General features: G+C 44.9%; 1 protein-coding gene across 2 annotated transcripts in view; it reads right to left on the reverse strand.

Annotated features, from left to right (window-relative positions):
* Positions 1-26,687, reverse strand: part of PRKD1 (protein kinase D1) — a 184,601-nt gene that overhangs the window by 92,986 nt on the left and 64,928 nt on the right. For both annotated transcript variants that reach the window (XM_040333901.1, XM_040333902.1), the window contains exon 2: positions 5,134-5,272. In XM_040333901.1, coding sequence (XP_040189835.1) covers positions 5,134-5,272 — 139 coding nt within the window. The remainder of the gene's footprint in view (positions 1-5,133; positions 5,273-26,687) is intronic.

The following is a 26,687-nucleotide window of genomic DNA, read 5'->3' on the forward strand; positions in this document are numbered from 1 at the left end:
TGACGCCGGCCGCCGCTAGATGGCATTTACGTGAAGGACTCATTTGCGTATGCAAATGATCCTTCTACGCCGATTCCCGAACGAGTTCGCGTCGCGTAACCGTCGCTAACGTCGTTTGCGTAAGCGGAAATTTAGTCCTGCTATATGAGGAGTAAACTTCCGCAAGTCCCACGTAGGCCATGTTACGGATGGCGTCGGGTCCACGTCGTGTTTTTTCGTCGGGTACGTCGTTTCCGTAAGTCGTTCTTGAATACGACTTTACGTCAATGACTCGCACGTCGGCGTCATTGACGTTTTCCGCCGAGAACTGGAGCATGCGCACTGGGCTTTTTGAAGCCCGGCGCATGCGCAGTTCATTAGAATCGGGGGCGCGCTTAATTTGAATACAAGCCGCCCCCTTGGAGATCCGCCAGGCTACGCCGGGGCATTTACACTCCGCCGTCCCAACTTATGGAGCAAGTGTTTGGGGAATACAACACTTGCTCCTGTAAGTTGGGACAGCGGAGTGTAAGTGCCTTAAGCGCAGCCCGCGGATTTTTAGAGAGAATATGGGCCCATATCCTTATCCACAGAAGGGCCTAGTGCTGGTACGAGACAGTAGGATCTGCTGCAACAATAGGTTGTTGCTGCACAAACCTGACCATTCCTGCGGATGAGGTTCTTGGAGCTCCCATAGACAGTGAACAGGTGACCTCAGGTAAGTTTGATGCTGGTTGCATCAACTTTAAGTTAATATACACTGCATCTTTAATGATCCCAATGGTAGATGTAATGGCCAGAATGATGCTTGCTGGTTGCTCATCCATCTGAGTGGAAACATTTGAAGCAACACAAAGCCTCTTCTCCCAGTACCCGCCCCCCCTTTTTGACTAACAGTCAGGAAAATTGAAGAAAATCCCTGGATACCCTGATGGCAAGGGCGAATGGGCATGCTTGCAGACACAACTGATTTAAAATACTAGCCACAGCAGTAAAACTGCCTCCTGAGATACACAAGTATTAGAGGCAAGTGCCCCTAAAGGAGTAGATGTGGACCCTTAAAATAGGAGTGTCTACAACATGCAGAGGACTAGTACTATAAGGGCTCTTGGGATCCCTGAATATCTCCACGTATGAGTGACCAGACCAGCTAAGGCAAAGTAGCCCATAAGTGCCGTGTTGCCTGTGGGCATTGGAAGACGATTGTTCAGCAGCATCTGGGCCTGGGCTAAGAGTATTGAGATTGCCAACATGTCTGGCCCATACACCACATGTACCCAAGATGGGTTCAAATGTGTTCACTGAGGCCCTGCCCTGGCAGAGAGGGAAGGAAATGGGTACTGGAATTTTTATTTTATTTTTTAAATATAAAGATACTCCATACTCCCACACACTAATATAAAAAATACCGTCTATACCTGATTTTAGAGTGCTGCTCATGTGACCGGCCACCTCTCTCCTCTCTACATCCGACAGTTGCAGTGGGAGGGGCCAAGAATCCCCCACTGACGTCAGTCGAGAGGAGAGAGGCTGGTCACGTAAGCGCCATTCTGAAATAAGCCATAGACGGCATTGTTTTAATAAAATACACACAGGGGCACACAGAATTAGAAAAAATAGGGCATTATTTAAAAATGTAAATGTTATTTTAGCCACACAAATAAAGGGGTGGACAATGTGACTAGCTGACAAGCAGGGAGGGGAGGGGGGAGAGCAGAGCTGTGGATGACGGAGGCACATAAACTGACCACAGTGTCATGGCTCAGCAGCCATGATAAACTGTGGTCAGTTTACAGGGGAGGGGCAGACCCAGGCAATATCAGCCAGGTATTACAGGGGGCCAAGCACTGTGCTGTATAACATATTTTAAATAAACAGGATCCATTTTTTTTTTTTTAGGGTAACAAAACGCTTTGAAGGTCTGACTCAACCTTCGCTCCCATTTCCTGCAGGCATACCCACACCAGGGTCATACGAGTCTGGGCTTTGTTTTTACAGTCTAACACTGCCTGGGATCTGTGCAGAACCCTACAAGCTCTGCAATTCAGCCATTTGTTGCAGGTTAAAATCTCTCCACAGGATCCAGCTATATTAATAGCTTACAAGCAGTCCCAGTTCTTCTGCCTGCAGGGTCCATGTACAGTCTCCTTGTTCTCACAGTTACATCATAAACTGTACCGTTTCTTCAGTGCCAAAAGTTCAGAAAGGGGGGATTTTCACCACTTCAGCTTCTATACACAAATGTGATGTCATTATCATGTGACCTAAATAGCTCTGAGAACAAGAAACTGTTCTCTCCAGCATAAAGGCACAACTGAGCATGTGCAGGTTGGCTACTTTGCCTGTGTTAGCTGGCTTTTCCCCCAGATAGACAGTGGAAGAAGGGGAGGATGTGTACATACAGGATAAAACAGCCTTTTTACACAATGCAGATTAACCTATTAAGTTTTAACAGTGAGTATAACAAGCATGCTATGCTGCATATACATTTTACTATTGTGGGTTTAGTAACTGTGACAGGAGGGCCCGTGGAACCCAGAATCCCTTGGAAAGTATGGGATATCCTTGTTTCAGCTCCCCATGCACCTCTTTTGTCTAGGTCTATTGGGGGCACAGGGTGAGAAAGAAAATAATGGACATTAAGAATATGTCTTGGATTACTTAAAATGGGACAGTAATATTCATCCACAATATCTCCCAGGATATATGCCATATTAGAAAGAGTGACTCATTCATACTGTTGGGACATGTACTGTAAGGAGATGCTAATGTCATCACCTCCAGCCACCTGTCTGTCTGTTGCCTTCTATAATGTAAAGGAGTCTAGTGTGGCTGCTCGGCATCTCATTGATGCTTGTGCTAATTGACCCTGCAATTGTTTGAAGGTGTATTTATGATCATGTGTATTGTAGTTAGGGAGCTAGGAGACAGCAAGACTAGGACCTGAAAGATCATGCCTATGAGTCACCTATGCGGTCTAAAGGATTAGATAATTAGCTCATGTTAATTAGGTTTCTGGTCACAGGTGTATTTCCAGAGTAGATGAGCAGAAGGTATGCACCTCCTCTTTTGACTGTGTATAAAACTTGTATTGCTTTCAATAAAGATTTACTCATATTCCTGCTTGACCCCCAACACGGAGCTTCGTCTCGTATTTGGGGGAGAATCATTCGTATGGGTTTCTTGTTTGGCTGATTGAGTGTCTGGTAGCTGCCTTGTGTTTGGAAATGGAATGTCCTTAACACTTTAACCCCTTTCATACTCGGGGTGACGTTACAGTAACACTTGTCCAAGTCCATGAACTAAATTTGAACACACTGAAGTGTACCAGTCCTAAGACATGGTGACCACATTATTCACCCATTTTTAGGCCAAGTACATTTTCTTTAAGTGCAAAAAAAATCTTGTTGATTGGTAATCTTACGCAGCCACATCTATGGTCTGGCAAGCTGTAAAACAGACACTTTTGTCAAAAAAATCTATCTGTAAAAATCACATTTCAACACACTATGAATACACCGCCGCTGTAAGGGCTACTATGGGATACATAGTAATGTCAGCATTCTCTGTAAATAAGGAGGTATCAGAAGCTGTAATTTTTGAGTCTTCGTTTCATTCTTTCCTCAGAGCCTGTGAATTCTTGTGAGACTTCTGACACACGGACAATCAGAACAGTCAAGGCTGGGAAGATTATATGATGGGGTTGTGTTATCCCTAGGCCAGTTACAGAATATGTGGAGTGGGCCAGACTCTCTACATCGGAAAGACAGCACAGGTATTGGTCGTTCTAGCAAACTATATTGTGAGAAAGTAATGTCTGAATAAAAGCATCGTCTTCTGCGGCTCGTGGTCCCTCTGCTGCCTGCACCAGCTCAGTGACCTCTGATGCCCTGGGATGGCGGGCCAGCAAACCCAGATCATGATCAACCAGTTACAGATCTCAGGCATGCGATTTCCTAGTTTGAGGTCACGGGACACATCAGAGGGCGCCACGGGTTGAGCCCCCCCTGGTCTTGTCAGTAATGGGTAAATTGCAGGGAAATCTACATTTATCAGACTTTATTGGCTTTTCATGAGTTCTATATACTGAAAAACTGGCAAGTGTGCCTGTTTTTACTACATCTACATATGATTAAGGAGTCGTATGAAATTTAAAAAAGTCTAGGAGCCCCAAAAGTTTTACTTTCATTAAGTTGAATAGGCCAAGCAGGGCCGATTCCTGCCTTTGCCACACTACTGCCTAAACTCTCATTTTCTCACATCTAAGCTGTTCCATTTATCCATTAGACCCAAGTAAATAAAAGACCAGTTTTCACAGTGCTAAGGACTCTCTCCTTAACTACCTCTTGCCCGCCATATAGTAACATGATGGCATACAGGATTCCCTCATTCTGGGGCAACTACATGTAACCAATCACGCATGCCCGACTCTGATCTCGGTAAAGAGCCAATGACACAGCTCTTTAACCATGTGATCAGTTGTGTCCAATCACAGCCGATCACATGTAACCCAAGGAAGTGCTGCTCATCGGCTCTCCTCGTCTCATACTGACAGTGTGAGGCAAAAAAAGATTAGAGGCATCTACTCGCAGGGGAGACTGTTCAAGTAAACAGGGCACTGATTATCAGTGCAGCACTCATCAGTGACGCCAGTCAGTGCCCTTCAGGAACACCAGTCAGTGCCCCCTAATCAGTGTACATCAGTGAGGAGAAAATGTATTTACAAAATTTACTGACAAACGATGAAAAAAAAAAAAAAATCTCAAAATGTTCGGTCGTTTTTTGTTTATTTAGCAAAAAAAAAAAAACTGTGGTGATTAAATACCGCTAAAAGAAAGCTCCACTCGTGGGGACAAAAATGTAAAAAAAAAATCATATTGGTACAGCGTTGCATGACCGTGCAATTGTCATTCAAAAAGTGACATCGCTGAAAGCTCAAAATTGGTCTGGGTGGGAAGGTGGTAAAAGTGCCCTGTATTGAAGCAGTTAAAGAGAAACTTGCTGCCCCCTTTCAACATTTACCCATTATAGTCATGCTACCGAGCCTAGTTAAATTAACCAGTTTAAGACCATGGGTTGTTGGAGGTTGGGTACAGAATAAAACACATTGACCTGGGTGGTAGAAATGTTATATTAAAAAAAAAGGAACATTACCTGAAAGCACCACCTCAATGAGATCTCCCTCTTGAATATCTGCCTCAGATTTAACCAACTGCAGAATGTTTTCCGAGTTTGGATCATGGCGGAATAAGAGGATCTTGTCATACATCCCATAGAATCCACATTCTGGAAACTGAAACACAAGAGGATAAAATGTGTTTAGTACTTCTACAATAGGAACAGCAAAGCAATTGCACAGTACATAAAAACATTGAAGGACAAATGAAATGAACATTCTTTAACAGAGAGCTGGAGAAGTAACAAGGTGTGCAGCATGGAATTCAAACAAAATACACAGTAAAACAAGTGAAACTGGTTTCCACTTACATTATACCATAATATTAAAGTCGTCCTTATACAGTTTTAGTGAAGTAGTATTAGTATCAGTGGAAAGTAGAAAGTCTTTAATGGTACCAAAGCAGTGTAAACAGCTTTGCATTGATTATTATATTGCTAACTGTAGTAAGGCATGTGTGCTGGGATTGGCTGGACCCAGAGATCATGCATACAGAAACCTCCGCTTCCATGTTAAGTAACAGCACACATTTGAGCATAGACAATCTACATTATTTTTGAATTTTAAAGCAACTCATTCTTACCATTAACAAAAAAACAAATGGGTAGTTTCCTCACTGCCAAGCTAATCATGCTTGGTCACGTGTGTGCCTTTACCTACAGTAGCAGTGAGAATCACCAAGACTTTCCCCATGAACACACATAACAGATTGTAAAGTATAAGCTGACAGAGGTTTTAAAGGAGAAGTAGGGCCAAAGCTCTTTCGTACATACCTTGTAGAATTACAAACATTATGGTACTTTGCCCCCTGAAGAAGTCAATGCTTTGGCGAAACATGTTGGGACTTACTGCTGTACAATTCAACTTTATATCCTGATTGTTGCACTGATCAATACTATTATAATTATCTGTCCAATAATAAAAATGTATGTCCTTTTAAAAGAAACAAATATTTTTCTGTTTTGCTTGTTTTTCTGGCACCACTATAATCCCTACCTCCCTTATCTTTTCTATTTATTCCACTGTTATGTCACTGTTATTTTTTCCTAAAAAACACCCACATGTACATGGTAAATGATAACTATTGCTAGAATAGGAGTCTCCAAACTTTCTAACCAAAGGGCCAGTTTATTGTCCTTCAGGCTTTAGCGTGGCCAGTGGGAGTAGATAATGCCCTGGCATCAGTGCCCCATCATTGGCATCAGTTGGTGGAATAGCCCACCAAGGGCCAGATAAATGCAAGCAAATGGCTACATTCGGACCCCATGCTGCAGTTTTGAGACAACGGAGCTAGAAGAAAAAAAATGGTCAACAAGAGCTCTTCCTAATGGCACCTGTACCCCTTGTTTAGTGCCATGTTGTAAATGACCATATTGCTGTCATTCGTACTATGCCCATTTGTGGGACACATTTTCCAGTGATGGAGAACTTCGCTTTTGCAGCTATCACTAAGCACCGTGTTTGGTGCAGTTAGTCTGTACTGATATTTGACATCTTGATGTTAAATTTTTCTAATAAAGGTGAATATTTGGGGTGCGGCTATCCAGCAATTTATTTTTCAATGGAGAACTTCGGTTGTATAAATTTCAGAAGTTTGGTTGCACACGCTAATTTCAGAGGCAGGGATTACAATTGGAGGAGTCGGTCAGATTAGCACACACAGTGCGATAAACACAAGGAAAACTCGTAACCTTTGTGAATCTAAATAAAATCAATACATTATAATAGGACACTTGATCATATTATAGAAACTACACAACCTCACAGTATACACTCTGGCCCGGATTCAAGTAGAATCGCGTATCTTTGTGCGGGCGTAACGTATCCTATTTACGTTACGCCGCCGCAAGTTTGAAAGGCAAGTGCCGTATTCTGAAACCAAAGTTGCGGCGGCGTAGCCTAAATAGGCCGGCGTAACCCTGCCTAATTCAAATGTGGTAGATGTGGGCGTGTGTTATGTAAATTTAATGTGACCCCATGTAAATGTCGCTTTTTACGAACGGCGCATGCGCCGTCCGTGAAAGTATCCCAGTGTGCATGCTCCAAATTAACCCGCAAGAAGCCAATGCTTTTGACGTGAACGTAAATGACGCCCAGCCCTATTTGCGAACGACTTAGGCAAACAACGTCAAATTTTCAAAATTCGACGCGGGAACGACGTCCATACTTAACATTGGTACGCCTCATATAGCAGGGGTAACTTTACGCCAGGAAAAGCCTAACGTAAACGGTGTATCTGTACTGCGTCGGCCGGGCGTACATTCGTGAATTCGCGTATCTAGCTGATTTACATATTTCTAGGCGTAAATCAGCGTACACGCCCTTAGCGCTCAGCGTAAATATGCAGTTAAGATACGACGGCGTAAGAGACTTACGCCGGTCGGATCTTATACAAATCTATGCGTAACTGATTCTAAGAATCAGGCGCATAGATACGACGGCTCGGACTCAGAGTTACGACGGCGTATCTGGAGATACGCCGGCGTAACTCGTATGTGAATCCGGGCCTCCAAGTCTGATTTGCAGTGCAAACAGAGAACATAAATTGCCCTTGCTGCCAAAAGCCCGAGGGTTAATATGGCCTGTATTTTTTTTTGTAAATGAGGGTATGCCACGGTTTCTTAACGAGGGCTCTTCTAGTAATTAATAGCCCTTGAATTGCATTCTCTGGACAGAAAGGGATCTCCATGACAGCGGAGTAGCATCCAGCGTGTGTTGCCATGGCTGCAAGCTCAAGGTATGTTTGGGGGGTAAATGCCACTTCATCAAATGAAAGGGAAGACGTGATTGTGAAGCAAATAAAATCCTATTATACTGTTCTGGGCACAGAAAACAATGTGGATGTTGACCAGGAGGAAAGATCAGAAATCCATAGCAAATTTCTCCATTCACAGGTAACAGTGGTCTCTGCTACAGAAATATATAGAGCCATGAAAATGTAAAGGTCATCTCCATGAGTGCATGATGCTAGAACAACCATAAAACAGAACTTCTTTTCATCCTGTTACCCATACACTAAAAGAGATTGCCTGCTGTCTGAGAAAGTCAACACATTTTCTCATGATCTGTCTGTAAAGCCAGCAGTGCCAACATCTGTAATGACAGATTTACGACTGGTTAATCTCGGCTACCAGTCTGCCAGACACAGGAGGGGCATCCGGACTCTGAAACTGGGTTAGTAAAGGACAAAACTGGATGTCAGCTTCATGCCATCACTTTCCAGCCTCAAGAAGACATCTTTACTAAACAAAAACATTTTGCCAGAAAATAACTAAGCCGACCTAAAATACAGGATCCGACAGACATTCAGTATACACAGAAATACAAAATAACTCGCCATCAATTTCATTACAAAGCAAATCCTTAAAGCAGCAATCCGATTGGTTGTATGCCTCACTTCTCTATGCAGGGGTCAAAGTGTACAAAGTGCATTGGTCTTAAAGGGGTTGTAAGGCCCCATTCACACCTAAGCGACAAAACGCCCGACGCGGGACGCTTCTGTCGCTTGAGGGGAGAATTCCCATTGCCGTCTATGGAGATGGTTCACATCTCATAGACGCGCAACGCCTGTCGCCTGAAAAAAAGTCCCGGACCCTTTTTTTCACGCGACAGGCGCGTTTTCCCATAGACAGCAATGGGAATACTTTAGAAAAAAAAAAAAAAAAAAAAAGAAACATTTGTAATCGCGGCAAATCTGCCGCTACACGCGTACGCGGCTGTCGCTTAGGTGTGAATGCAGCCTTAAGGTAAAACATTTTTCCCCTGAATAGCTTCCTTTACCTTAGTGCAGTCCTCCTTCACTTACCTCATGCTTCCACTTTGCTTTTAAATGTCCTTATTTCTTCTGAGAAATCCTCACTTCCTGTTCTTCTGTCTGTAACTCCACACAGTAATGCAAGGCTTTCTCCCTGGTGTGGAGTGTCGTGCTCGCCCCCTCCCTTGGACTACAGGAGAGTTAGAACGCCCACTAACACACAGCTCCTTTCTCTATCTGCAACGTAGAGAGCGTCCTGACTCTCCTGTAGTCCAAGGGAGGGGCCGAGCACGACACTCCACACCAGGGAGAAAGCCTTGCATTACGGTGTGGAGTTACAGACAGAAGAACAGGAAGTGAGGATTTCTCAGAAGAAATAAGGACATTTAAAAGCAAAATGGAAGGATGAGGTAAGTGAAGGAGGACTGCACTAAGGTAAAGGAAGCTATTTAGGGGAAAAAATTACCTTTACAACCCCTTTAAATCCGCTGGTGTTACTGCTCAACAGATTCTCACCTATAGCAATTGATGTCATTAACTGAACAGAATTACGTAGATACTTAGTGAAGGTTAAATGTAATAATAATAACTGTGGAGTACAATGAAAAGGCGATTCCTTTACTATGGCCTTGTTACAAAAGGCAATGAGGGTCCAGCCATAGTGGGAGTCATTGTCAGGGCTGTGGAGTCGGAGTCGGAGTCGAGGAGTCGGAGGAAATTTTGGGTACCTGGAGTCGGAGTCGGCAAACAATGCACCGACTCCGACTCCTACTAAATTTAGATTGGAATAAAAAAAAAAAAAAAAGCAAGTTTAAATGTCCCAATTCACAAAAAGTTATAATTAATGACTTCTCTATGTAAGAATAAAGACCAATGTATGCAGTGCCTCACGTAACCGCAAAACGAACACGTTAAGTGACCGGGAAGAAGCATGCTTTTCATGTGCTTCACTATATGGCACGCAACGCACAATTAGGAGCTGCAATACTTATACTTTCCATAGTGTTGTGTTCTGCTTTTACAGGGAACGCATGTTAGAGAACCAGTAAGTGTCCAAATAAAAAAATTCCAACAGGAGTTTTATAAAGCACTAAAAGAAGTTGAAAAGTATGATCGCTCATCAAAACTTACTGTTGAAGAAGTCATCCTTGTTTATCCAGAGATCGTTGGTGATGTGGCCAGAATAGTTACTGCAATGCCACCCACCCAAGTCAGTGTCGAAAGATTATTTTCAGCCCTAAAAATAATAAAGTCTGACTTAGAGACTCTATGAAAGAGGATCTGGCAGAGGCAATTCTCTTCCTTAGAACTCTACATTGAATTGATTTGCATTTGCTAAGCCTAGAACTACATTTCAAGATTAATATAAACCATTTCTAGGTTTTACAGATTTTGTTTTTGGTTCATTATAGATAAGCTTTGTTTTTGTTCTAAAACAACCAAATAATGTGGTTTGTATTTTTGAACTGGTAAAGATCCTGTTCCTGATGTTTATGCCTGCTGCAACTATCCAGTCACTTGATTGTTTTCATTGTGTTTGTCTTTTGCTTAAACTGTGCAATACAGTAGACTGTTGGCTTCCCAGCCAGTAGTCCTGTGGTAGGTTGCGTTTCTTTCCCTCCAGGAATGTATAAAATACATTTGCATATTAATAGAGGAGTCGGAGTCGGGGAGTCGGAAGTACATAAAACTGAGGAGTCGGAACATTTATCTACCGACTCCACAGCCCTGGTCATTGTGCAGCACTTTTCGGCATTTCCCACACAAGCTTTGCTTTGTAATGTGTACAGCAAGTTTCGAGCAGTTTGGTGGAAGCATTTGCAGCAGAGTATACAGTCGGAGCATAGTTCTGTTTCAAATTAATTCCAGTGCATATACCTGGGAGTTGTGTCATCTCGGTCTGGCTAGCCAAGGCTAAACCTATGCTTCCCTCACCTATTCTATATATTCCTGTAAAGAAAAGATCGCTACACTTGCCTATTCTGAAGCCGATCCAGTCCGGCCCCAGGATCAGCTGTCAGCAGTGGCTTTAATGTAGAATAGCAGCAGCCCAGGTCTATGTGTGACATCATCTTCCAGGTATTTTCAGCTGTTGCCGGTGATCTACACAGAAGCCACCACCGGCTGCACTAGAGCGGCTTCCGTATAGGCAAGTATACACATCCTTTCTTTACAGGGTTAAATAGAATAGGCTTAAAATGGGAATGGGAGTAGGTTTAGGCTTTAGTCTGTTAAAATTTTAACTGAGCTTCCACTTTAACCACTTAAGACCCGGACTATTATGCAGGTTAAGGACCTTGCCCCTTTTTGCGATTCGGCACTGCGTCGCTTTAACTGACAATTGCGCGGTCGTGCGACGTGGCTCCCAAACAAAACTGGCGTCCTTTTTTCCCCACAAATAGAGCTTTCTTTTGGTGGTATTTGATCACCTCTGTTTTTTTTTTTGCGCTATAAAAAAAAATAGAGCGACAATTTTGAAAAAAATTCAATATTTTTTACTTTTTGCTATAATAAATATCCCCCAAAAACATATAAAAAAACTAGGGCCGTTACTGTTCAAAAAATTTCTGTTCGATTAATCTTTTTTTTTTTTTTTATCGATTAATCGACTAATTTCGATTAATTATAACGCACATACAGATCTAACTACTTTTAGCTGATCTCCTTGCAGGCTGATTCCCAGTGCAACTACCAACCACTGGAAAAATGGATACCAGGATACAAAAAACACACAAAGGCAGCGCTCGATGGGAATAGCATTAAAACTTTTATAGTCTTCAAGTAGGTAACAAAATAAATATTGCACTGGAGATAAAATCGCTGTAGCTACATAAACTGTAAAAATGGTGCGAGTAATACCAAACAGTAGCAAAAGCAGTCATAAAAACATGTAGCTAAGTATGATACTGGTATAAAAATGTGTACAACGATGCCACTGCTGAATCCAGATGAGGAGAAGTTAACATCAGTCTGTCGGTATGTAGATGTCCCATGAAGGGAACTATCACAACTCCCAGTGGATGGTTGTAGAATCCCAGGTTGATAGAGGGAAGTGTAACAGCCCTTGTGTGTGGCAGATAGTATGGTCCCGCCAGCATGCAGATATGAAGGCACAGCAAAGGAGCCCTTCAGATGGACACGGCAAGCCCCGCCGGTGTCCGTGACGTTACTGGATCTCCGACGGAACTCCCTGAAGGCCCAGAAGCCGGCGGAGAGGTGAGTACCAATCAAAAGAATTTTAATCGATCAAAAAGATTTTGATCGATCAAAAAAATTAAAGATTAATCGATTAAAAGTTAATTTGCACAGCCCTAAAAAAACTATTTTTTTCCCCAGATTAGGCCGATACATAATCTACCTATTTTTGTAAAAAAAAAAAAAAAAAAAATCACAGTAAGCGTTCATCGATTTGTTTGCGCAAAATTTCCGTATATCTTTCCGTATATCAGGGAACAGACGATCACTGACACTGCCACAATGAAAAACGGGGAAGGTGTGTTTACACCTCCCCATTCTTCAGCTCCGGTGGCCGTTCGCGGGACACGGGCGGCGAACGGGTCCACGGGTTCCCGCGGGCACGGTTACGGAGCTTCGGACTGGGTAGCGCTCGCGACCCCACGGCTGGGCCTTAAAGAGACACGTACAGGTACGCGATTGTGCCCAGCCGTGCCATTCTGCCGATGTATATCATCGGTAGGGGGTCCTTAAAGCGGATGTGTCACGGGGAAAAAATATTAAAAGCCAGCAGCTACAAATACTGCAGCTGCTGACTTTTAATATTAGGACACTTACCTGTCCTGGAGTCCAGCGCTGATCGCAGCAGAGCACGAGCGATCGCTCGTCTCTCTGCTGCTCCCCCCTCCATCCACGCTCAGGGAACCAGGAAGTGAAGCGCTGCGGCTTCACTGCCCGGTTCCCTACGGCGCATGCGCGAGTCGCGCTGCGCCCGCCGATTGGCTCACACGCTGTGTGTTGGGAGCCGAGTGTTCCCAGCACACAACGGGCGACAGACGGGATGTGACGGAATGCCCGTCTTTCGCCCGTAGCGTGTGGCCGGAAGTGGGTGCAAATACCTGTCTTTAGACAGGTGTCTGCACCCCCCTCCCCCCTGAAAGGTGTCAAATGTGACACCGGAGGGGGGGAGGGTTCCGATCAGCGGGACTCCACTTTAGGGTGGAGGACCGCTTTAAGTGGTTTAGAATGACAGACATTAAAAATACTCAGTTTACAGAGAAATTACAGATACGTAAAAGTAGTAATTTGTGAAACGACTTTTCACAAATGTGGAGTGAAAGACTCAGGAAGGGCTGCCAGCCAGATTGAACCCCATCTCTAGAACACACCCCAGCACACTGACCTCTGGCTTTTGTGTTCCAATTACGCCCAAACCCTCAGCCCCCCCCCCCCCCCCCCAATTCTTTTTTCCCCCCTTCGAGACTGTGATGCAGTGCATATAAACAGAACAGCAATAAGTAAAAAACAAACAGAGATATTCATTTAAGGGGTGTATCGGATTCCCTCTCAAACAGGAAGGACCCCTTCCTGACACCATGGGAATCAAGACTCCTGACAAGGGAGGGCACATGAAGGTCCAGCTAGCCAAAAGGTCAGATGGACCCTCCCCTCGTGATGGGCAGCATAGTGGTGTAGTGGTTAGCACTTTCACCTAGCAGCAAAAGGGGTCGCTGGTTTGAATCTTGACCACGCCATCTGCCTTGAGTTTGCATGTTCTCCAGTTTACTCCCATAATACAAAGACATGCTGGTAGGATAATTGGCCCTAGTGTATGTATGAATATGAGTTAGGGACCTTAGGTTGTAAGGTCCTTGAGGGTAGGGACTGATGTGAATGTATAATGTATATGTAAAGCACTGCGTAAAATTAGCGGCGCTATACAAGTACCTGAAATAAATAAATCAGCCAACGCTGACCACTGAGTACTAGGTGAGAGTATCTCCCAAAAGACAGGCTGCCCAAGGAAAGACGTCAAGGAACATAATGGGAGCACATCTGCCCCCTAGACTTCAGGGTAGTCCAACACCCATAATAAGTGCAAGGTGACACGTAAACAGCAAGTAAATATGCAAAAAATATAAAAAGGGTCAGTGCAAGTGCATTGGCTAGGCCAGGGGTCTCCAAACTGCGGCTTAAGGGCCCTTTGGTAGCCTTTATTCTGCCCTTGGTGCACTATTCCTCCAACTGATATGAGGCACTATTCTTCCCACTGACACCAATGATGGGATGCTATTCCTCCTACTAATAGGGACAGTATTCCTACTTCTATTGACCACCAACACCAAGGCCATATTTATTCTCACTCATGCTGGGCTTATGACATTTTCTGACCCTGCTGGCCACAATCCGGCCCTCCAAGTCTGAAGAACAATAAACTGGCCCTTTGTTTGAAAAGCTTGGAGACCCCTGGGCTAGGCCTAGCAGCCTGGTAACAAAAACAGCGCTTGTATCGGCCAAAAGTCCATACGGCCTAGTGTAGAAAAAAGCAAAAGTGCCATGGCCCTAGTGCAGTTTCACACGGGACCTGCAAATCATTATAGCCAATTTAATATTATACAGGACACCAATTTACTTAAAGAAAATGTTACTTTATCCAAGAAATGTACTGCTACATGTCCAAGCCCTTTATTGGGGCGAGAGGTTTTTAGAATAAAAATTATGGGAGCTGCGGTGGCTCAAAGCGATTGGCACTGCGCTGACAAGCCATTCACCTCTGCAGCTAGGGGTTCAGATCCCGGTCTTGGCAACATGTGAATTGAGTTTGGTGTTCTCAGCCCGGCTCCCGGTGGGTGTGCTATGCGAGGTAAGCCTGCGCTTAGTACGCCCACTCCCCTCCCACAAAAAAAACACCACACTTACACGCACTCAAAATTGGGTTAACATCACGCACTTTGACCACGTGGTCTCTAAAAAAGAGAGGCGAAGGACTAACGGGGCTGGTTGAGCGGGCAAATCCTCTCACTCCCTTATAGGGAGTCCCTCTGCCTCGTTGGGCTTCAAAGCGGAGCAGGTAGGGCGGGCTGTGTGGGAGGACACCCTCACACACCCGTCATTGCCACCCGGGGCATGGAGAAAGGTGGCAGATTGCCTCTGGGGGAGGCCTGCCTACTCCCAACTCCTGCAGTCCGGCTCCTCTCTCTCTCGAGTACACGCACAAAATACACTTTAAAAAAAAAAAATTTACCCCGTCAAGTAGGCTGTAGTGTGCCTCATGATTTCTAATGGTGGCCCTGCCTGTACCCCACTATTGGAAGCCCCATTCTTACACCACTGTTTTTCTGCCAAGCTGTGTAAGGATAGGAGTGTCAGTAGCCGCCCGGTCTCTCTCTGGCCAGCACTGGAGTTTGGGGCGACAATTGCATTCTGTGCATAGTAGAACGTTTTGAGAGAATATGCTCAGGTCTTCCAGTCAATGGACTGCAATTGTCAGAAAGGCTTGCTACACTTCCCAGTTCTGCCATGTCTCCTGTACTGGGAAACGTGGTCTGTACTAAAAACAGCAGGGAGGTCTGGGGACCAAAGAAATGTACATGCCAGGGGAGCTGGGGACAGAGAGGACAATGACTGTCTTTCTCCCCATTACTGACCGACACACTACTGTCTGCTTCCATCACTGAAGACTGACTCAGTCCTGTCCTCTCCCCATCAGTGACCGACACACTGCTGTCTGCTCCCATTACTGAAATACCAATTGCGGTCTGCTTCAATCAGTGCCTGTCTACGTCTCAACTAAGATCAGTAACATGTCTTTAAAAATGCCCCTCATCTCCTGTGCTGGGGGGTGTCAAAGACACGACTCCCTCCTCTCTTTAGCGGTCTCTTGTTAGCTGGCCGAGTGCTAAGGAGACACCCAAGCATGTGCATTCCCGTTTGGGAACTGTGACGATTGTGTGCATAGGACACACGCATGGCACCTAGGCAAGGTATGCCCCCCTGCTCCCTCCACCTCCCTGTAGTTTGATTGACACCAGCAGGAGCCTATCACTCTGCTGCCCTAAAGCTCCAATCACACCTGAACGTAGCAATTTGTTACATAGTTAGTCAGGTTGAAAAAAGACACAAGTCCATCCAGTTCAACCACAAAAAATAAAAAAGCAAAATAAAAAACACAGTAAAATCCTATACACCCAACTCCATACCCACAGTTGATCCAGAGGAAGGCAAAAAACCCCAGCAGAGCATGATCCAATTTGCTACAGCAGGGGAAAAAATTCCTTCCTGATCCCCCGAGAGGCAATCGGATTTACCCTGGATCAACTTTACCTACAAATCTTAGTACTTAGTTATATTCTGTACATTTAGGAAAGAATCCAGGCCTTTCTTAAAGCAATCTACTGAGTTGGCCAGAACCACCTCTGGAGGGAGTCTGTTCCACATTTTCACAGCTCTTACTGTGAAAAAACCTTTCCGTATTTGGAGGTGAAATCTCTTTTCCTCTAGACGTAAAGAGTGCCCCCTTGTCCTCAGTGTTGACCGTAAAGTGAATAACTAAACACCAAGTTCACTGTATGGACCTCTTATATATTTGTACATGTTGATCATATCCCCCCTGTTATTGGGGGGTTTTTTTTAAAGCATTTTTACTGCTTTACAATTGTTTTTAAAGCATTTTAAAGGCGTATTAAAAGTGTTTTACAGCTTCAGGCGTTTTTGTTGAGCCAATAGAAAGCACTAGTTGGAGGAGAGGGAGAAGAAATTAGGGGTCTGATGTTTGACCAGAAAATGAGCAACAAAACGCTCATTAAACGCTTAAGTCAGGCGTTTCTTTTGAAGTCTATGGGGCCAAAAATGCTTGTTATCTGCCAAAAAGAAGCTCATGTACTTTAACCGCTTGGGGACCGCCGCACGATGATATACGTCGACAAAATGGCACAACTGGGCACAAGGGCGTACATGTACGTCCCCTTTAAGATCCCAGCCGTGGGTCGCGAGCACGCCACCGGTGTCCCGCGATCGGGTCACAGAGAGGAAGAACAGGGAGAGGCAAGTGTAAACAAACCTTCTCCGTGCTTCCTAGTGTGGCTGTCACTGATCGTCTGTTCCCTGTCATAGTGAACGACGATCAGTGATGTCACACGCACAGCCATGCCCCCCACAGTAAGAACACTCCCTTAGGGCACACTTAACCCCTACAGCGCCCCCTCCTGGTTAACCCCATCACTGCCAGTGTCATTTTTACAGTAACCAGTGCATTTTTATAGCACCGTTTGGTGTAAAAATGACAATGGTCCCAAAATGGTGTCAAAAGTGTGTCCGCCATAATGTCGCAGTCACGATAAAAATCGCTGATCGTCGCCATTACTATTAAAAAAAATTATAAAAATGCAATAAAACGCTATACATTTTGCACAAACCAATCAAACGCTTATTGCGTTTTTATTACCAAAAATATGTAGAAGAACACGTATCGGCCTAAACTGAGGGAAAAATTATTTTTTTCAAAATTGTCGCTCTATTTTTGTTTATAGCGCAAAAAATAAAAATCGCAGAGGTGATCAAATGCCACCAAAAGAAAAAAAGGAAAAAAGGACGCCAATTTTGTTTGGGAGCCACGTCGCAGGACCGCGCAATTGTCAGTTAAAGCGACGCAGTGACAAATCGCAAAAAAGAGATTTTTAATACAGCTTACCTGTAAAATCTTTTTCTTGGAGTACATCACGGGACACAGAGCGGCATTCATTACTATATGGAGTACCTTCAGGTGTAGACACTGGCAATCTTCAAACAGGAAATGCCCCTCCCTATATAACCCCCTCCCATAGGAGGAGTACCTCAGTTTTGTAGCAAGCAGTATGCCTCCCAAAATGGTCCTCAAAAGAGGGGTGGGAGCTCTGTGTCCCGTGATGTACTCCAAGAAAAAGATTTTACAGGTAAGCTGTATTAAAAATCTCTTTTTCTTTATCGTTACATCACGGGACACAGAGCGGCATTCATTACTATATGGGATGTCCCAAAGCAATGCTTACAATGAGGGGAGGGAGAACATCTCCAAGACAAAAGGATTTAATTTAGAGATATACTCAAATCATAATAAATCCAACTTATTTGAGAAAAATAATCTTAAATTTTAAATTTAACTCAAAAAAAGAGGAGCCCCCGGAATCCGAGGGTCTCAAACTGCAGCCTGCAGCACTGCCTGCCCGAAGGCAGTATCAGTATTCCTTCTTACGTCCAACTTGTAGAATTTTGTAAACGTGTGGACAGAAGACCAGGTTGCCGCCTTGCAAACTTGAGCCATAGAGATCTGGTGGTGTGCTGCCCAGGAGGCGCCCATGGCTCTAGTAGAATGAGCCTTTAATGATACTGGAGGAGGCAACCCTTTCAAGCCGTAGGCCTGAGTGATTAATTGCTTAATCCACCTAGAAATGGTGGACTTTGCAGCTGCCTGCCCCTTCTTGGGCCCATCCGGTAGAATGAACAGCACATCTGTCTTCCGGATCTTCTTTGTAGCTTTAAGATAGGCCTTCATGGCCCTGACAATATCCAAGGTATGCAGCAACCCTTCCTTTCTGGAAGTAGGTTTAGGGAAGAAGGATGGTAATACCAAATCCTGGTTCAAATGAAAACTGGATATGACCTTCGGAAGGAAGGAAGGATGAGGGCGGAGAACGACCCTGTCCTTATGAAAAACAAGATATGGTTCCTTACAGGATAAGGCTGCCAGCTCCGAAACTCTTCTTGCGGAAACTATGGCAACCAAAAATACTAACTTCCTTGTCAGTAGAACCAAAGGAATATCAGCCAACGGCTCAAACGGTTGTTTCTGTAAACTTGACAGAACAAGATTTAAATCCCACGGACAAAGCGGGGATTTAACTGGAGGTCTAATACGTAAGACCCCTTGAAGGAAGGTTTTAACCAGCGAGTGGGTGGCCAGCGGCCGCTGAAACCATACTGACAGAGCAGAAATCTGTCCTTTGATTGTGCTTAATGCCAATCCTTTATCCACTCCTAGCTGGAGAAAACTTAATACTCTATCGATGGTAAATTTGCGAGAAAGCCATCGCTTGGACTCACACCAGCCTACATAGGCCTTCCAGACCCTGTAATAAATCACCCTAGAGACCGGTTTCCTGGCTCTGATTAGGGTAGAGATTACTTTCTGAGACAGACCTCTACCCCTGAGAATCAGGGATTCAGCTTCCAGGCCGTCAAATTTAGATGCCGTAAGGCAGGGTGGAGGATCGGACCTTGCGATAGCAGGTCTGGCCGTAGAGGAAGAGTCCAAGGGTCTCCCACTACCATCCTTAAGATTAGTGAGTACCATGCCCTTCTGGGCCATGCTGGAGCTACCAGGATGACTGGTATGTGCTCCACCCGGATCCTGCGCAGCAGGCGGGGTAGTAACTGGAGCGGGGGAAACGCATAAAGAAGTTTGAACTGATGCCAAGGGCAAACCAACGCATCGGTTCCGCAGGCCATCGGATCCCTTGAGCGGGACATGAACCTGTCTAGTTTCTTGTTGAGTCTCGATGCCATGATATCCACGTCCGGCACTCCCCATCTTTGGCAGAGTGCTTGAAAGACTTGTGGATGCAGAGACCATTCCCCCGGCCATAGAGTCTGGCGGCTTAAGAAGTCCGCCTGAAAGTTGTCCACTCCGGGAATGAATATTGCCGATATGCAGGGCACATGAGCCTCTGCCCATAGGAGAATCAAGCTCACTTCTCTCTGAGTGGCCTGACTCCTGGTCCCCCCTTGGTGATTTATGTATGCCACTGCCGTGGCATTGTCTGATTGAATTCTCACCGGGAGCCCCTGCAATTTCGACGTCCAAGCCCTGAGGGCTAGTCGAACAGCTCTGAGCTCCAAGATGTTGATGGGTAAAAGCTTCTCTGGCTTTGTCCAAATACCTTGGCGAGTGGAACCATCCACAATCGCTCCCCAGCCCGTCAGGCTGGCGTCTGTGGTCACTATCTTCCAAGCCACTGGGCTGAAAGACCTCCCCTTCAGTAGATTCTGAGGGTCTAACCACCAACACAGACTTTGTCGGACTCTTGATGAGAGAGGCAACGGGATATCCAAGGCCTGTGGCCTTCTGCTCCATGCTGACAGGATGGCTGCCTGCAGGATGCGAGTGTGGCTCTGGGCGTATGGCACCGCCTCGAAAGTAGCCACCATCTTGCCTAGTAATCTCATACATAGGCGAATAGTCGGTTCTTTCTTGCTTAGAACCAGTAGGATTAATTCCTTGATGGCTTTGACCTTCCTCAGAGGTAGGAACACCCCTTGTTGTTCTGTGTCTAATCTCATGCCGAGATATTCCAACTGCCTTGTGGGCTGGAATGCTGACTTCTCTCGATTTAGGACCCAGCCGAACCTCTCGAGGTATTGGACCGTGAGGGCCACTGCTCGTTCCAAGCCGGGAGACGAGTGGTCTATGACTAGGAGGTCGTCCAGGTATGCTAGGATCGTGACCCCTTGGATCCTTAGCTTGGCTAGGATTGGAGCTAGAACCTTCGTGAACACCCGGGGGGCCGTAGCCAACCCAAAGGGAAGTGTCACGAATTGGAAATGACGCGAAGCCACCATAAAGCGTAGATATCTTTGATGTGGCTGATAAATTGGAACATGAAGGTAGGCATCCTTTATGTCTATGGACGCCATGAAGTCGTCCTTTTGGAGTGTGGCAGCTGCTGACCGCACGGATTCCATCCGAAATGAGCGGATTTTTAAGTATGCATTTACCATCTTTAGGTCCAAAATTGGCCTGACATCTCCATTGGGCTTTGGGATGATGAATAGGTTGGAGTAGAAACCCAGCCCCTGTTCCAGGACTGGTACCTCCACTATCACTTCCTGGGAAAGTAGATGATCTAGAGCCGACTTTAATGCGGCTCCTTTCTCCAGATCGTTTGGAATCCTCGACTCCTGGAAATGAGGAGGAGGAAACCTTAGGAATTCTAGCTTGTAGCCTGTGGCCACGGAAGACCGTACCCACTCGTCGGGAATGCTGGCTTCCCAAATCTCCGAAAAGAGTCGCAGCCTTCCCCCCACCTTCGTGGGTGGGGGCGCCCCTTCATGAGGTAGACTTGGGGGCTGGTTTTGCCGGCTTGCGAAACCACTGCCTCTTGCCCCTAACAGCCTGTCCTCTTGATCTGCTGTTGAAGCCGAAGTTTGTTCTTGCAGGAGGCCGTCGATACTGCTTGGCATTAGAGGGCCCCTGCCCAGGGGAGGACTGTCGTTTAAACGCAGGCCCCTGAACCCTCTTCTTAGTTGGCAAGAGAGTACTCTTGCCGTTTGAAATGGTCTGAATGTATTTATCTAAGTCCTCTCCGAAGAGCCGTCCTCCATGGAAGGGAAACCCTGCCAGGAGCTTCTTGCATGGGGGCTCAGCCTCCCAGCTTTTTAACCATAAGAGTCTTCTCATATGGATAAGGGATAATGATAAACGTGACGCTTGTTGGATAGAATCCTTGATTGCGTCTACCGTAAAACATATGGCTTTAGGGACATCCGAAAATTCTTCTGCCTGCTCGGCAGGAATAAGTTCAAGCATTTGTTTAAATTGATCCGATAAAGCTTGAGCGACTCCAATCGCAGCCACGGCTGGCTGTACTACTGCCCCTGCAGAAGTGAAGGAGTTCTTAAGTAGGGCTTCCAAGCGTCTATCAACTGGATCTTTGAAAACCTGTACGTTTTCTACAGGACATGTTAACGATTTGTTAACACATGAGATGGCTGCGTCTACTGCAGGAGAAGCCCATTTCTTGGAAAACTTTTCTTCCATAGGATATAAGACAGAAAATTTCTTAGGTGGAAAGAAAACCTTGTCTGGTTTGTTCCACTCTTGGAACAAGACTCCCTCTAAGAGAGGATGGATCGGAAACACAGCCCTGCTTTGAGGCGCCCTCAGTGAGCCCAAAGCTGAAACCGTCGATACCTGGAGATCTGGTACAGGCAGGTTGAATGCCTTATGGACCAAGTCCGTCAAGCCCTGAATCCACCAGCTCTCCCTCAGGGAGACTGCCCCAGACTCCTCTGTATCCGGATCTTCGATCCCTGAACCTACTTGGTCTCTGTCCAAGAGGTCGTCCAATTCCCCAGAGGAAAGGACCTCCTCTTCCGAGGGTCCGCGCACGGGTGACGGAGATCTATTCCGCTTACTACCCCGCATGGCTGCGGCTATCATTTCTCCCATGCTTCTCCGCATCTCATTTAAAGAGGCGAGTAACACCTCTTCCGTGACCACCTTAGGGTTGGGTTGACTCGCGTCAGCTCTAGCCCCAGACCCCGATGGCCCAACGGCTCCCTGTGGGGAAAGCAGCGGCATAGCTCTATCCGAGACCTCAGACTCTGCGGGGGAATCCCCACCTTTTGTACCCTCTGATCTTGATGCCATAGTACAATACCGAGGTACACCTGCTACTTATTGGTACCTGGGACCTATAATAGTTAAATGCCCAAACACCTGTTTGGGGAATAAAAAATGTTTCCTCTACCCTAGATGACACCTTTTTTTTTTTTTTTTTTTCAAAGAAAAACTTTTCTTCTTTTTTTTTTTTTTTTTTTTTCAATCTAGGCAAGAAAAAACATTCTATCCCCCTGAGTAGTATTGCCAAAGAAAAGACTATGAGATGGAAAAGAAAACCAGCCTACCAGGGAGGTCACTTTTTATGGGGAACTATAACATATAGAGCCATCCTATCTTCATGATATGTGACTGGTTTGCCAGATGCAATGCATAACCTTTAGGCATGTCCCCTGTGACCTCCCAGAAAAAACTTGCTAAGAGCCAAGCCCCGCAGGTTTTTCCCCTTACTTACCTGCTCCATGCCGCAGGACTTTGCCAAGCAAGAGGTCCAATCTTCCCCCATCTCCGTGGGGATGTCTAGACCTTCAGGCCCTGGGAACCTTCTTCTTCCATGAAGGATCCACTGTCCTGGGCCCATACAGCACCCTGGCAAACAGAAAACATTAGGCGCCCCAAAGGTTTCTAAGTTCTGGGCCCAGGGTCCAGCTCTCTTAAAAAGAAAGCATTATGGGCTATACCCCAAGGGTTTGGGGTCCGGTTACTGACCACTTTAGCGCGCAGGCTTTTTTGGACAGAACCGGTAGCTCACCTAATCCCAAGGATGCGGAGGCAAGCTAAACCATGACTAACACCTAAGACACTGGCGTAAAAACTGAGGTACTCCTCCTATGGGAGGGGGTTATATAGGGAGGGGCATTTCCTGTTTGAAGATTGCCAGTGTCTACACCTGAAGGTACTCCATATAGTAATGAATGCCGCTCTGTGTCCCGTGATGTAACGATAAAGAAAAGGGGCCAGGTCCTTTAGCTGCATAATTTTACTTCAGGTGACAGTATGCTCAGATGTGAACAAGGCATAAATGTTTGAGAACAAGGAAGTTTAATATAAAAGATGCATATCCCCCTCCTTCATAAAGCTTCACGTTTTGCTCGCAGATAAAAATACCCTGTATAGCCTACTTCTGGGTATATTTAATAAATTATATATATATATATATATATATATATATATATATATATATATATATATATATATATATATATATATATATATATATATATATATATATATATATATATATATACACATATATATACATACATACATACATACATACACACACACACACCCCACTTTTAAGTACACAATGGGACCAGAGCATGTATGTAAAACGAAAATGTACTTAAAGTGAAACAATACATTTTTTCACTTCTAGGGTGTAGTGGGGGTGTCAGGAGCTGTAGTTGAGGTCTCAGGGTCTGTATTGGGGGTGTCAGGGGCACACTGGAACAGGACGGGCTATGCTCTCAGAGCTTTAGCTCCTTCTACTGTGGCTGCAAAATGTCTGTACAGTAATTGTAAGGCACTTTACATACACTCGCGGGTATGTCCTTACTCGCGAGTGTATGTAAAGTGAGTGTACTTAAAGCGGGGTATGCCTGTATATATATATATATATATATATATATATATATATATATATATATATATATATATATATATATATATATATATATATATATATATATATATATATTTTTTTTTGGCTGAAGCCATTTATTATCATTCAACTGTGTTTATTCTTTTTAAATCATAATGGCAACAGAAACTACCCAAATGACCCAGATCAAAAGTTTACATACCCCAGTTCCTATTGCCCCCTTTAACATCAATGACAGCTTGAAGTCTTTTGTGGTATTTGTGGATGAAGTTCTTTATCTTCTCAGATGGTAAAGCTGCCCATTCCTCTTGGCAAAAAGTCTCCAGTTCCTGTAAATTCTTGGGTTGTCTTGCATGAACGGCACATTTGAGATCTCCCCAGAGTGGCTCAATGATATTGAGGTCAGGAGACTGAGATGGCCACTCCAGAACCTTCACTTTATTCTGCTGTAGCCAATGACAGGTTGACTTGGCCTTGTTTTTTGGATCATTGTCATGCTGGATTGTCCAAGTACGTCCCATGTGCAGCTTCCTGGCTGATGAATGCAAATGTTCCTCCAGTATTTTTTGATAACATACTGCATTCCTCTTGCCATCAATTTTGACCATATTTACTGTGCCTTTGTAGCTCACACATCCCCAAAACATCAGCGATCCACCTCCGTGTTTGGCAGTAGGAATGGTGTACCTTTATTTTATAGGCCTTGTTGACTCTTCTCCAAATGTATCCTTTATGGTTGTGGCCAAAAAGCGAAATTTTCGTCTCATCAATCCAAATGACTTTGTGCCAAAAGGTTTGAGGCTTGTCTCTGTGCTGTTTGGCGTATTGTAAGCGGGAAACTTTGTGGCATTTGCGTAGTAATGTCTTTCTTCTGGCGACTCAACCATGCAGCCCATCTTTCCTCAAGTGCCTCCTTATTGTGCATCCACACCACATGTTTTCAGAGAGTCCTGTATTTCACCTGAAGTTATTTGTGGGTTTTTCTTTGCATCCCAAACTATTTTCCTGGCAGTTGTGGCTGAAATTTTAGTTGGTCTACCTGACCGTGGTTTGGTTTCAACAGAACCCCTCATTTTCCACGTCTTGATTAGAGTTTGAACACTGCTGATTGGCATTGTCAATTCCTTGGATATCTTTATATCCTTTTCCTGTTTTATACAGTTCAACTACGTTTTACCGCAGATCCTTTGACAATTCTGTTGCTTTGCTCATGACTCAAAATCCACAAACGTCAGTGCAGCCCTGGATGAAAGATGCAAGGGTCTGTCAGGAGTCCAGAAACTCATTGACCTTTTATACACACTAATTACAAGCAAACAGATCACAGGTGAGAATGGTTACCTTTTATACACACACACAAATTCGAGGCAAACACATCACAGGTGAGGATGGTTACCTTTAATAGCCATTCAAACCCTGTTGTGTCAACTTGTGTGCATGTCATCAGGCCAAAATCACCAGGGTATGTAAACTTTTGATCAGGGTCATTTGGGTAGTTTCTGTTGTCATTATGATTTAAAAAGAGTAAACACAGTTGGTTGATAATAAGTGGCTTCAGCCAAACACTAACCATGTGTGAAAGAAATGTTTTTGTTTTATCATTCATATTCTATGAAAAATGGCCAAGAAATCAAATTCTGCCAGGGTATGTAAACTTATGAGCACGTGTGCGTGCACATGTGTGTTAAATATATATTACTTTCACCGTTTCACAGTATAAAAAGAACCCCTAAGGCTGCTAGCACACTGAAAGCGCTGGCAGTTAGCAGTAAAGCGCCGCTCGTTTTAGTGGCGCTTACACACGACCGTTTTTCGGGATGTAAAAAATGACATGATGTTTTTTTCAACCTGATCGTTAAACCAGCCTTGCCTACACACAATCGTGGAAAAAAAAATGCTCTAGCAAAGCATGGTGACGTACAACACCACTATAAAGGGGAAGTTCCATTCAGATGGCGCCACCCTTGGGGCTGCTTTTGCTGATTTTGTGTTAGTAAAAGACGATTTGCGCTTTTCAGTCTGTTACAGCATGATGAATGTGCTTACTCCATTACGAACGGTAGTTTTACCAGACTGAGCGCTCCTGTATCATAACTTGCTTCTGAGCATGCACGTTTTTTTCAGGTCGTTAAAGCCCACACACGACCATTTTTTACGACGTAAAAAACAATGTGAAAAATCAGAGCATGTTCTACATTTTTAATGCCCATTTTTTACAGCGTGAAAAATGCTCTGGAGCCCACACACAATCGTTTTTAATGACATAAAAAAAAAAGAAATTTTTTACAACACAAAAAACGGTGTGTACGTGGCATGAAGCTCAAAAAAATGCTAATAGCCTAAGGGCTCTTTCACACGGAGCGGACCGTTTCCGGGTCCGCTCCGTGTGTCTCCGTCGGCTCAGCGGGGATCCCCGCTCAGCTGTCGGCGGATAGGGCGGTCCCCGCACACAGTGCAGGGACCGCCCTGTCTCTGCTCCGCTGTCCCCTATGGGGAACCTGATGCAGACGGACCGTCTGTCCGTCTGCATCAGTTCCGCTCCACCGAACGGAAGAAAAATAGGGTTTCTTCCGTTCGGAAAAGCGGATCCCGACTGACGCGGACGCTAGCGGATGCTCCATCCGCTAACGGACGTGTTCCCATAGGGATTCATTACAAGTCCGTTAACGGACTTGTAATGAGCGGACGAACGGTCCGCTCGTGTGAAAGGACCCTTAGGGGCAGATCCACAAAGAGAGTACGCCGGCGTATCTACTGATACACCGGCGTACTTTCAAATTTTCCGCGTCGTATCTTTGTTTTGAATCCTCAAAACAAGATACGACGGCATCTGGGTTAGATCCGACAG

The sequence above is a fragment of the Rana temporaria genome, chromosome 13 (genome assembly GCF_905171775.1).
Source record: "Rana temporaria chromosome 13, aRanTem1.1, whole genome shotgun sequence".
Lineage (NCBI taxonomy): Eukaryota > Metazoa > Chordata > Amphibia > Anura > Ranidae > Rana > Rana temporaria.